Source organism: Panthera leo, chromosome D1 (genome assembly GCF_018350215.1).
Source record: "Panthera leo isolate Ple1 chromosome D1, P.leo_Ple1_pat1.1, whole genome shotgun sequence".
Taxonomy (NCBI): domain Eukaryota; kingdom Metazoa; phylum Chordata; class Mammalia; order Carnivora; family Felidae; genus Panthera; species Panthera leo.
The window spans coordinates 20,864,208-20,878,006 of NC_056688.1; the positions used below are offsets into that span (position 1 = coordinate 20,864,208).

At 38.4% G+C, this 13,799-nt stretch overlaps 1 protein-coding gene across 1 annotated transcript in view; it reads right to left on the minus strand.

The window, feature by feature from the left end:
- Positions 1 to 5,453: 5,453 nt before the first annotated feature.
- The window catches only part of LOC122200754 (olfactory receptor 6M1-like), a 30,305-nt gene continuing 21,959 nt past the window's right edge, over positions 5,454 to 13,799 (minus strand). Inside the window, exons 4-5 of the mRNA XM_042906478.1 lie at positions 9,855 to 10,218; positions 5,454 to 6,474 (exon numbers count right to left, since the gene is read on the minus strand). Coding sequence (XP_042762412.1) covers positions 5,522 to 6,469 — 948 coding nt within the window. The 5' untranslated portion in view covers positions 6,470 to 6,474; positions 9,855 to 10,218 and the 3' untranslated portion in view covers positions 5,454 to 5,521. The remainder of the gene's footprint in view (positions 6,475 to 9,854; positions 10,219 to 13,799) is intronic.

A 13,799-nucleotide genomic window follows, 5' to 3' on the forward strand; every position in this document is an offset into this window, starting at 1 on the left:
ATGAATGGGGGAGTCCCACACAACTGAATCACGAGCAGGTCCTCTGACTCCTATTTTGGATCTCTGGCAAAAGTGACCAAAAGCTTCTCAAATTTCAGTTGGGTTTTTGTTTCTTTGTCTGTTTTTAGTGGCAGGAATGTAATTTCCTCTCTATTTAGTGAATTTCTCTTTCTTCTGTGGATGCACCCAGAAACGTGGAATTATTCAAACACAGGACGTTAGAGCAGAAGAGAACTCCACAGGCGGATGAGTCAGCCGGCCCCCAAATATCCTGCAATGTCTCCACCAAGGTACTGCCCAGTGATGCTAAACTCACTGTTTCTTGAGGCAACTCATTCTACCCTCATGGGCCTGATTGTCAGGAGAATTCATATTTGCTTTCACTGAAACATCTCTCTGAACTCTCACCCTTTGTTAGGTCACCCCTGTTCATTCATTGGGGATACTGTGACTTGATTGTAAATGTAACCATCTTTATTTACTCTCTCCAGAAAATAACATTACTCTGCCTCTATTGAATATGGACTTTGATAGTTAATGAGATTCTTCACCTTCAGAGATTTGGTTTACAATGGCACCTGGGATTATGGCATAAAAAAAGGTTAATTATGACTACTGCAATCACAGAACATGAGAATTGAAGTAACGAATCAGTTGTAAAGTTAAGGTCTCCTGGGAGAATCTCTTGGTTGTTTATTTTATTTATTTAAAGAGAAACTTCTACAGCTGCTTTAAAACCTCAGGGAACTAGAAACTTGGAAAACTTAAAACACATTTTTTTTTTCTGAAATGATCGTAGTGTATTAAAATAAGCTGTAAGAGCGATGAACCATTGGAATCTACCCTAACAGCCAAGAGTACACTTTACTCACTGTGTGTTAGCCAATATGAGAATAAATTATATTTAAAAAATAAAGATTATGCAACAAAAATAAAATGAAATTGACAAAAAAGCTTGCGGTTGCTTTCCAAACATAGATTATTTATGTAGATTTTATGTCTATGTACATATTTCAATTGATGCGTGATGTACAAATAATAACCAGTTTAAGGGTACAGTGGTTGAGGTTTGGCACATCTTGACCAGCAGACAGCCACCAGTGCCATTATGATGGTTTACAATATTTCCATTATTTTAGAAACACTCCTGCACCCTTTTGCAGCAAAAATGTTCCCCTCCCCACCTCTGCCCCTGATAAATACCAACGCATTTCCTGTCAATGTAATTTTGAATTTTCTAGAATTTTATCTAAATGCAGTCTTACTGTGTATAGTCTTTTGTGTTTCTTTCCTTCACTTAATCAGATGCTTTGAGATTCATCCATATGTTTCTGGTATCACGAGTTTCTTTTTTTGTATTCCTGGAGGATTATCTATTATATAGATTGTGTAGATATATCACAGTTTGTTTACCTAGTCACCAGATGATGGACACTTGGGTGGTTTCACCCAGGCTTCTCTGTTTTTGGCTTTTTACGGTTCCCTTATGCCTTTCTTCCTTCCTTGGTGTCTTACTTTGTGAACTGATGGTTTTCCATAGTGGTATGCTTTGATTTCCTTCTCTTTGTGTTTTGGATATCCACTGTTGGTTTTTGCTTGGTGGTTACAATGAAGTGTATGTAAAATGTCTCATAGTTAGATCCAACTATTTTATGCTGATAACAACTTAACTTTGATCACATACAGAAACTCTCCCCTTTTATTCCCTACCTCCTCCCTGATATTTTATGGTTTTGATGTCACAATGGACAGTTGACCCTTGAACAATGTGGGAGTTGGGGGTGCTGACCTCCCGCACAGTTGAAAATTTATGTAAAACTTTTGACTTCCCCAAAACTTAACTACTAATAGCCTACAGTTGACCAGAAGCCTTACCATTAGCATAAAGCCATTTAATGCACATTTTGCTTATGTATTATATATTGTGTTTGTATAGACTTAAAACTAAGGTAACATTGTATGTCAACTGTATTTCAATTAAAATAAAAGTCATTTAAAATATCAGTTAATCAGCATTAACTATTTGGGACATTTCCTTATAGCCTTTTAAGAGATTCTGAAGTGTAAAATAACTATGAATAAATTCAGAATTTTTGAAAATCCCTTTTCTAAACACTTACATATTTACCTTATATAGACTTTCCTTTGTATACCAGTGAAAGCGTTTCACTTCTCATGTGAACATAATTTTGCCTCCTCCAGACCTCCACTGTGTAAGCTGAATAGAATGTAGGTCTTCTTAAAGCAAATAAAACCATCCTGGAAATTTAAATACTTGGCTGAAATCAGTTACTGCTACTTAAATCCAATCTTTACCAGGATGTCAAAAATGTGTGCATAAATAGAAAAAACATTATTAACATATAAATAATTTCAACTTAGCCTTTTAGTTTATAGGCTATAAGCTTGTGTTTAAAGAACAGTTCTCCAAGGGATTTGGGGGTGGTTGTCAGTCTGCTTCCTCTTAGACCAATGATAATGGGGAAAAGAAAACAGAATGAAAAAGACATTCAAAAAGTAGTAACTGATTTTATAACTGGCAAGTTTAGGTAACGGTACCTTCCAATTGTCACAAAATTGTATGAGAAGATCTAGTGAATGAAAGCAATTTAGTAAGTTGGATTCATAAATGAATTCAAACAGATCTCTTTCGGTGTAGGGTCTGGACCCATGAGCAAAAGACAATAGGGTTTAAAAAGTGGGCTGTTCCAAAGGAAAAAAATCAAAATCAAAATAGGGTTTGGGGAAGATATAATGAAAAGATGGCTCTTCTGATTACAAAGTGTGACTCAGACAGATCTGTCTGCAGTTGTATATGGGGCCATTTGTTTTGCATATTGTCTGGGTTGCAAGTGTTCCTGTACCTGACGCCTTCATAGGCATCTGGCACAAAAACCATAAATGAATACTGGTTGTGCTCACTTATATTTGGATGTTTCGCATGAACAACACCTGAATGGAGTTCTTTAACCCAGGGATTTAATAACATAGGTATTATTGATAATTGACAGCACAAAACCAATTTTATGGGTAAACAAAACCCAGCTTTGTATACCCTTTATTTAGGCATGCAAAGACATAACAAAATCTAACTCTGGTCTCATTTAATCATCTATCTCTTCTCGTCAGGGACTGTTAGACTCATTGGGTGATGAAGTGCCTGAGGTACATTCTTGGTCCTTTTCCTGGTCCCTTTTTGCATCTTACTGTTTTTGCCCACTGTTTCTTATTTTTGGGTTTCTCAGATATCCTGGAAACTGGATTGTTCTGCTTTTCATCAGGGCCTTATGACCCACTCGCGTCATTGCCCTTACCCCAAAGTCTACCGGGAGTATAACTATAGTTGAAGAAATTGGGTTTATCATTCATTGCAGTGAGGGAAAACCCAAACTGTGGAGAGAGTGAAATGTCTCACTAAGTGTACTTATTATAGGATTTAGGCTTTCTTTGGGAACTTTTGGGGAGGGTTTATGGAAGCAGCAGCCTGTTCTGGATTGAGTGCTCTCAGAAGGATGGGGACAGAGTAAGGTAAAGCTGTAATTAGTAAAGAGGTAACAGCCGTTCAATTTGGTAAGGCAGGGGATTGTTTGGTATTTTGTGTTGCACAGTGATCCTATATGAAATGGATGTTCAGTGAAACTGTTTACGTCCAATGGGAGAAAAACATGACTTATCTGTAAGTATCACATCAGTTTGTAATAATACCAAGAAATATCTGTGAACACCAGATCCATTCTGGATGTTAGGGGCTCCCTTCTTTGGGCTGAATCCTGCTTTATTTCTTAAGATTATAGTTCATTGTTGAACACCTCATCCCCCTTTGATGTAAATCAGGCTTTCTTATTCTTTCAGGCAACAAGATCTGAATTTCCATGGTTACTTCCCTCTTTGTAATCTTGCTTCCTAATAACCCTCTCTTTCCTACCTTTTCCTGGATATGCTGGGCATAGAGTTCGGTTGTCCTTTGTCACCTGGGAAGACCCAGCAGAATATAAAAGTTTGAAGAACTGTGCTATGCACATAGTTATAGAAATGATAATAACACTAAGAGATTCTAGGGCCCCTGGATGGATGGTGTCCAACTCCTGATTTCATCTCAGGTCATGGTCCCAGGGTGGTAAGATCGAGCCCTGAATTGGGCTCTGTGTTGAGCGTGGAGCCTGCCTAAGGTTCTCTCTTTCTTTCTCTCTCTCTCACTCCCCCACCTCCTCCCCCTGTGCTCATGCTCTCTCTCTAAAATAAACAAACAAATAAATAAGTAAATAAAAATAAAAGGTGATTCTGCCTTCTAGATATATACCTTGTAGGGTCATATTATGTTGATAAATTCAGCACATTTCTATTTATCATCACAATGAATCTGAGATGAGATTCACATTAATCAAAAAGATAATAGTAATTAATTTACAAGAACAAAGACAGTATTTCATGGCTAGACAACCTTTGCCATGAGTATTTTCTCCAACTAGGCAAGCTAGATGGGAAGGCAAAAAGATACAAAGGTGCTTGGTGAACTTAGAGTCAGAACAAGGAAAAGTTAGTAATTCAAATAAAATGCTTAATGGGATCAGATAAAGATAAAGGTAACCTGACTCTGCCAGTGCCACAGCAGGCACAATACTAATTTGTGTGCAGGATAGACCTTCTTCCTAGAGCAACATTTGATAGTCTTTGCATTTGCCTGTCTTTTAAACTTTTTTTTGTCCATATTGACCAACAGAATTAAAACTCTTGCCTCTTAATCTAGTCAAGATCATCAAAGGAGAAGCATCTCTGTGGGGGCGGGCTGGTGAAAATGCCTCACTTTCTACTTACCAATATCTATGTGTGATGACAATATTACTTTCATACAGATGATCTCATTTTATTTATTTATTTTAAGTTTTTTCTTTTTTATGTTTATTTATTTTTGAGAGAAAGAGAGAGACAAAGTGCGAGTGGGGGGAGGCGCAGAGAGAGAGGGAGACACAGAATCCGAAGCAGGCTCCAGGCTCCAAGCAGTCAGCACAGAGCCCAACGTGGGGCTCGAACTCTCAAAACGTGAGATCATGACCTGAGCCAAAGTCGGACGCTTAACCGACTGAGCCACCCAGGAGCCCCTTAATGATCTCATTTTATAGCCACAAGTGCCCTGGAAAATAATCAGAGCAGACATTCCTGCCACCATTTTGCAGATGGGCAGGTGGAATCTTGGAGAAATCATGTAACCTAAGTAACTAAGTTCCCAAGTCCATTGAAGTTAGTGCCTAAACAAATATTAGACATTAGCTCTTGTGACTCAGGGCCTGGAGTGTTTCCATGATCCTATGTTACTATTTGAAAAATATCTCAAAGACTGAACAGACATAGAATTCTTTTTTTTTCCTTCTGGTTTTCCATACTTCACTGTTGATGATGTGTGATGGTTAATCATCCTGTTGACAGATTCTGAGACTTCATTTGTACTTTGGTGTCAGTCTTCATACAGCACAAGGTGCTATAGAGAGAAAGCATAGCTTACATGTCCTGAAATTGCTTAGTGTTATGTTCCCTTGGAATGTGGTGGAACTATCCTGCTAACTGACTCTTTCAAGACTTCCTTTACCTTTTCATTCCTCAAGCTATAAATGAAAGGATTCAGAAGAGGGGTCACCATTGTAGTGAGGACAGCTGTCACTTTATCAAAATCCAGTGAATGGCTCTGGTTGGGCCTCACGTACGTGAAGATGGAGCTTCCATAGGCAATGGAGACGACAGTGATGTGAGAAGCACAGGTGGAAAAGGCCTTCTGACGTCCTTGGGCTGAGGGGATGCGCATGATGGTAGAAATGATGTAGGTGTAGGATGTGGTGGTGAGCACCAGTGAACTCAGGACCACAAGGGACGATAAGAGGAAGTTTATCATCTCAATGAAGTGGGTATCAATGCAGGCCACCTGCAGTAAAGGGGCAATGTCACAGAAGAAATGACTAATTTCTCTATGACAGTAGGGCAATCTGGACACCACAATAGTTGGGCATAGCACTGAGAGAAAGGCTCCCGCCCAGCAGCCCAGAACCAGCAGGAGACAGAGCCTACTGTTCATGATGATGGTATAGCGCAGGGGGTTACAGATGGCCACATAGCGGTCAAAGGACATCACCGCTAGGAGGATAAACTCCACAGTCCCCAGAAAGAAGTAGAAATAAACTTGAGTGATGCAGCCAGCAAAGGATATGGTTTTCTTCTTTTCTAAGAGACAAGCTAGCAACTTTGGGGCAATAGTAGTTGTGAACAAAATGTCCAAAAATGACAAATTACTAAGGAAGAAATACATTGGTGTCTGGAGACGATTATCAGTCCATATTAAGGAAATGATGACAATGTTTCCTGTTATGATGAGCATATAAACCAGCAGGAGAATGACAAACAGCAAGACTTGAAGCTCCTGGATGACAGGAAAGGAGACCAATGTGAATTCACTCAATGTACTCTGGTTTCTCATAGCCATTTCAACTGGAAGGGGGAAGAAACAAAGAAAAGCAGAATAGTTGAAGACATCTTTCAGGTTTTTCTATGATCTTATTAAATATAGATTTAATATAAATATTAAATATAGAGGGTGTGGTCCTAGTGTTTTCTCTGACCATATCATGTGGCCTCAGGCAAATCAGATGAGCCTCTTGGCCTCAGTTCTCCTCTTCATAGTTGACGGGTTGGAAAAAAAATGTCTATGGTTCCTTTAAACTTTAACTTTTCAACTTCTATGACATGCATATATTTCTTCTCTTTCCTTCCTTAAATCCAAATCTGTTCAAGTTAACTGAAGTGTATAATTAACTGAAATTCACTCAAGTCATTTTGATCATGTTATACTTTAATAATTTGGGTATCATATCATACTTTATTGGGGAAAGAGAAGTCATCAGACAAAAATTCTATTATCCTGTATCAAGGCTGACCAACATATTATGATCTGAAATGAAGAATCCTCTTAAGCCACAACAAGAATTGGATAAGACACACTCTCTGAGACATTGCTGGTTGCATCAAAAGTTAGGAGAGGTATCTGGATCCATTTGATAAATAACAAATAAAGAAACAGTAGGAGGGGCCGAGGCCAGGCAGTCAGGTGTCAAAGCTTCAGCGGCTGGAGTTGGAGCGCAAAGAGCCGGTAGCCAAGATCAGCGTGGCTGGCATCAGAATCAGCCAAAACAGAGAATTGGTAAGGGAAACACAGAGAACTGAAGGGGCAGGGAACCAAAGCAGAAGATTTGTACCAACGAGCGTCAGTGAGAAGGGTTGCCCTGTGGTCATACCTTTATGGAGACATTTCTACGGGACATCCAGGACTGGAATATCAATGAAGCTGGAAAAGCAAATCCTGAGACTTTCTCTCTGAACCAAATCTTTGAGAAGGTGAAGTGGTCCTGGGTGAGGCATGCTGAATAGGAGAAACAAATCCCTTCCAGAAGAAAAAGTCCCCAACTTAGGCACCAAGAACTCCCAGGTATTAAGAAGAAACAAAGAACTTTTGGACAAAGATTTCCAAACATGATAACAATTGTGCTGCTATAAACGGGAGTGGAAGAAAAGAAATGATGCAATAAGAGATTTAGCACAAGGACAACAGAATTTGGAATGGTTAGAGGTGTTATATAGTACACTTATATATGGAATATTTCAAGAAGTAAAGGATGCAATTTTAAAAGTGAGAATGCCACAAAAATCAGGTCTTTTAAAAACTACCAAATTGACTTTTAAAAAGACCCAGTGTTGGGAGCCTGGGTGGCTCAGTCCACTGAGCATCTGACTCTCGATTTCAGCTCCCACGGTTGTGGGATCGAGCCTGGGCATCAACCTGCTTCAGATTCTGTGTCTTTCTCTCTCTCTCTCTGCCCCTCCCCCATTCACTCTCTGTCTCTGTCTCTGTCTCTCTCTCAAAAATAAACATTAAACGAATAAATAAATAAATAAATAAATAATAAAAATAAAAAAGCCCAGTGGAACTTAGAGAACTAAAAAAAAAGATTATTGTTGAAGTAACAACTCAGTTGTTTCAAGTGAAGTGAGAGGGGATAAACAAGGGATTAGATAGAATTTAAAACACCATGTTATACACCTGAAACTAACATAACATTGTGTGCCAACTGCACTCAAAATAGAACAAAACAAAACAAAAACCCTTCTTACTAGGTTATCTCCTGCACCCTAAAATTAAAAAAAAAACCGGATTAGTAAATAGGAAGATATATCTAAAGAATTCCTCTTTAATGAAACAGAGATAAGCTTGCAAAGTATGGAAGAGTGTTCAAAGGAATGGAATTTTGTTAAAAAAATAGAAACGATGGAACGGGAACATTTATATGTGTATTCTGTGTCCTGCAGGAGAGAACACAGGAAGTGATGCTGGATGGTATTTACAGAGAAACAGAGCACCAAAGGGAGGATATGAAAAACAGCAAGAAAGCGTAGATCACTTTTACGGGAACAGCAGTGAGAATGACCCATTGGCTTCTCCACAGCAGCAATGAAAGCCAAGAATTAGTTAAATAATATCTCTAAAGTGTGGCAAGAAAGTAACTGCCAACGCAGAATTAGATATCCAGTAAAATTCTCTTCCATCGTAAAATAAATATAGTTCAGATAAAAACTTCAGGAATTTACTGTCAAGGGACAGATGATAAAGTAATTTCTAAATATAATTCAAGAATAAAGAAAATAATGGAGATCATTTAAGACATGAAGAGGAATAATAAAGAAATGAAATGGTAAACACGTACATAAATCTAAGTAGAAATTCTCTGTAAAAGATACTAACAGTGTTGGGGTGCCTGGGTGGTTCAGTGGGTTAAGCGTCCGACTTCTGCTCTGCTTGTGGTTCGCAGGTTTGAGTCCTGCATTGGGCTCTGCGCTGACAGCTCAGGGTTTGGAGCCTGCTTCAGATTCTGTGTCTCTGTCTCTCTCTGCTCCTCCCCCTGCTTGTTCTCATTTTCTCTCTCTCTCTCTCAAAAATAAATAAACATGTAAAAAATTTTAAAAATGTAATAACTGTTGAATTTCTGGAGTTAATCTAGAATTGGCACATGGATGATGACAGGAAAAAAATGTGGAGAAGAAAATTGGAGCCAAAGACTTCTTGTATCATTTGTGAGGGGAGGAAACATTGTTTTCTTTAGTTTTTGTTTGTTTGTTTGTTTTGTTTTAGTAGGCTCCATGCCCAGTGCTGATCCCAAAGTAGGGCTCGAATTCACCACTCTCAGCTCAGGGTCTGAGCTGAGATCAAGAGTTGGACGCTTAACCACTGAGCCACTCAGGCACCTGTCTTTTAGGTTTGAAGTTAAAAAACCCCAATAAATTTTCTAGGATACTCACTGAAAGGATAGTAATAGAATAGATAATTTTCAAATTTATAGAAGGGAAAATGTGATATAAGGGAAGCAAAACTCAACTATAACAAAGATATAAATAAATACCAACAGTCAAAGCAGTCCATCAATTCCAAAAAAAAAAAAAAAAAAGAAAGGAAGAAAAAGAAAGAAAGAAAGAATAAGAAATTGTGGAAAAAGAAACAGAAAAATAGGAAATTGGGACAAATAAAAATAAAAAGCTGTATAAATCAGTTCTAATATATCAATTTTCACAATAAAGAAAAACTAAATTCTTTAAAGACATACATTTGTAATATTGTACTAAAAGACAATTCCTGGTGTATTCTATTTATAAGAGATATAAAAGGCAAGAACATGGAAAAATTGAAAATAAAAGGATTTTTAAAAAAGTATATGCCAAACATATACTAATCCCCAAGAAAGTTAATGTGGCTGTGCAAGTAACCCCTGCTGTTTGAAAGTTCCCATTTTGCCACTTCATTTTCATGGGCAGTGTATTGTTACCTGTTTTTGCTGTCTTAAAGGAGCCAAGAAATCCCGTGAGAATTTCCGTGTGTGTTTTGCAGGGAGCCAAGCCATTGCAGAGGCAGCACCCAGCCCTAGCAGAGCGTTTTTTCCCAAGGAACTACGCTCAGTATGTCTGCATTGAGCTCAGCTTTGAAATGGGTCTGCCAGTATCTGTTTTTTATCTTGATTTATTTTGTGCATCTATCAGCAAGATGTGTCCTGAAGGCATCAAAGAAGCCTAAGAGAGGTTATTTTTGGCGTCCTGGAATGCTCAAAAAGTTTTCCGTATAAATTAATGGCAATCGCGTCTTCATTTTCTGCCATTTTGGCTTACGAAACGTTTCATAGGAATGTTCTATTTCTGCATAGTAGAGAAATCTGTATTAATAACTGGTAAAGCAGACAGTAAGACAAAATCATTAGGGATTGACAGGGCCGCTGTTGGATTTTAAAAATTTCAATTCATCATTATCGTCTAAATATGTATATACCTAATAACCAGCTTCAACACATATAAAGAAAAAAAAAATCACAGAACTGTAAGATCAAAGTATCATCATAGTGGAAGAATTCAGTACATAAACGTATTTTATCATACTTTTAAAGGTTTATTTATTTTGAGAGAGCGTGAGTGAGCGGGGGAGGGGCAGAGAGAGAGGGAGACAGAGAATCCCAAACAGGCTTCATGCTGTCAGCACAGAGCTCCATGTGGGTCTCGAACTTATGAACTGTGATATCATGACTTGAGCTGAAATCAAGTCAGATGCTTAACCAATTGAGCCACTCATGCGCCCCTATTTTATAACATTTTAAATTCTAAAATATTTGTGTGTGTGTGTGTGTGTGTGTGTAACAAGCTCAACAAATCACTGTTTATGTGAACAAGTCATCAAAGACACAAAGAATTTTATATGACCTCTTTTGCTACTTACTAAGGCATACCTCTTTCAAAGGTTAGCCAAGGTTCCTGTGCATGTGTCAGTATTCCTTCTAGCCAAATAAATTTGTTCCCTGCTGACTGGACTATAAACAAAACAGGTCACTGAACTTGAACTAAAATCCAAAAATAATTACATATTTTATCGTTTAACAATCTCTTTTAAATTCCGGGTCTCAATCTCCTTCCTAATGTTTATATTTCCCTTCATTTATGTGGGTCACTTCATATAAATACAAATTACTCTGAAATCCTTTCACAAACCCTAAACATCCGAGATTGTGGATGAGTCTTTAAAAAGGCAAATAATTTCTCACTTCAAGTTTTATGTATAAGCTGAGCGATACGTGGCAGCGGTAAGTGTGTTTGCGGTTTGAGACTGTAGTATGAGCTCTGGTGCCATGATTTCTAGATGTGGCTTTAGTATTCCCACTTGTAAATGGAAATGCCTTAAATATCTTCTGTTTAGGATGATAGTAAGGGCATAAGGTTCTTATCAGCAAGCAACTAACAGTACTTGATACAAATGTTCAATAAATGTCTTGCTAACAAGCAAACAAAATAGAGGACTGGGAGTAGTGGATGGAAGTGAAGGAGGCACCTGTAAGGATAAAACACGAAGAGAAAAATATTGACAATTCCATCTCCATGAGTAATAAAAATGTAAAAATTTTTTTTTAGGTGTATTTATTTTTGACAGAGACAGAGTGCAAGCATGAGCTGGGGAGGTGCAGAGTGAGAGAGGGAGACACAGAATGTGAAGCATGTTCCAGGCTCCGAGCTGTCAGCACAGAGCCCGATGCGGGGCTCGAACTCACGAACCGTGAGATCATGACCTGGGCCGAAGTCGGACGCTTACCCTGCTGAGCCACCCAGGTGCCCCAAAATATTTTTAAGTTTATTTATTTTGAGAGAGAGACAGAGAGAGCAAGTGGGGGAGGGGTAGAGAGACAGGGAGACAGAGAATCCCAAGCAGACTCCATGCTGTCGGCACAGAGGCCGATGTGGGACTCGAACTCACAAACCGCGAGCTCGTGACCTGAGCTGAAACCAAGAGTCGCACGCTTAACAGACTGAGCTACTCAGGTGCCCCAACATGTAAAAATATTAATATGCAGTGGATATGTGATAACACAGATCTCTACTAAACCTGCTTGACTTCTGTCCACAATAAAATTTGTGTGAAGATCCTAAAACTACTTAACCTTGTAAACCACACTGCTTCCTGCATATGCATGTGTTTTTAGCATATGCTTCCATCATAACAATAAAATGGAAGATATTCTTATACCCTGAAGACAACTGAAAACTGACCCCACAATTCTCAGCATCTGTTTTTTACATTTAAACATAAAAAGATGGGGCCCACGGGTGACTCAGTCTGTTAAGCGCTGACTCTTGATTTTGGCTGGGGTCATGATCTCACGGTTGGTGAGTTTGAGCTCCACATTGGGCTCTGTGCTGACAGTGTGGAGCCTGCTTGGGATTCTCTCTCTCTCTGTCTCTCTCTTCTTCTTCTTCTTCTTCTTCTTCTTCTTCTTCTTCTTCTCTCTGTACCTTCCCCTCTCATGCTGTCTCTCGAAATAAATAAACAAAAAACCATAAAAAGAACCTTAATTTTTCAGAATTGCATTTGTTTGATTCCCTCTAAATGTTGTATGATGAAAAAAATTTTCCCTCCTCTGACTTGGATTTCTTGGAAAATTTCACAGTATGGTTGCCCAGGGGTCATTGTACAAACTTACTGCTTCTTCTACAGCAAAAGTCAAACCATCTATGCTTAGAATCTGTAGTTGTGGGAAACTCACTGCTAATTCATGTATCTTATTTCATATTTTATTGTCTCTGACCCTTTGAAAATCCTTTTTTAACTTGGGGTAGTACCTTTTTTCCCATTTACTGCCACCTGTTGTTCCTAGTACCGGACTGAGGCTTATTCAGGCAAAGTTACTCTTCTCATCATCTCCTCAAGACGCCTTGATTTCTAGTTTTAGGGTTCAAGTCATACTGTGATACTGGCTAACATACACTGAGTTCTTGGCATTTTGTTCCAAGAACTCTGTTAGCCACTTAAAAACTTTAAGTGGCATCAGAAAAAATGTGTATCATCTATTCCTTAAATGCAGTATTTTGTTGCTAATTTTTAGATTTGCAGCTTTTGGTTCCATACAACCTTTTTGGTTTGAGCTGTTTCTGATAGATGAATATTAAATCATCTCAATGATTGATTTTGAGTTTGTCATATTCTCCTGGTAGTTGTTTTAATTTATTCAAGGCTCTGCTCTTTCATATGTATAAATTCAAAAACCTTCTGAAGTAGGAAGTAGGTGTGGCTGTGATCTACATTTTGCACATGAAAAAAACTGAAATTTACAGCGGTTGAATAACTTACCCAAAGTCCCATAGCTAATGTGTTCACAGAGCCAGATTCAAATATAGTTCTGCCTGACTCCAAAGCCTGTGTTCTTCAGAGATAAGCATAATATAGACTCTTACCCAACTTTTGTAGAGAGAAAAAACAAGGTCAGAGTGGTTTAAATGAGTGGTAAGACACATAAAGCTGAATTAAGGCTCAGCTCTCTAGTTCAGCCAGAACAGAAATGTTACTGTCACCTCACGTTACAAGTCTGGAAATGCTAGCCTTGCTATGTTGAGTAATTGAATAGTCAGAATGTTTTAGATTCAGAAAAATCTCAGGACTGGAAGAGATATTTAGGATCGTGCAGTTCTATCAAAGTCTAAATGTCAATATCCTTCCCAAATAGTTCTGTCCCCTGAGAGATTTACTATATATAGATGGCCTGTTGTATCTTTGTACAGTTCTGCACAAAATCCATCATCACATTGACCTGGAAGCTGATTACCACTTGTTTTCTGCGTTTATTCTGAAAACTCAGAATCCTTTATAAAATAAATGGAACTTTGAATCTCTACCTCTTTTTTCTGTATCTGGGTTGTGATGAGTCCTTTCCTCTGTGAAAATAGGCCACGAATCAACAGTAATG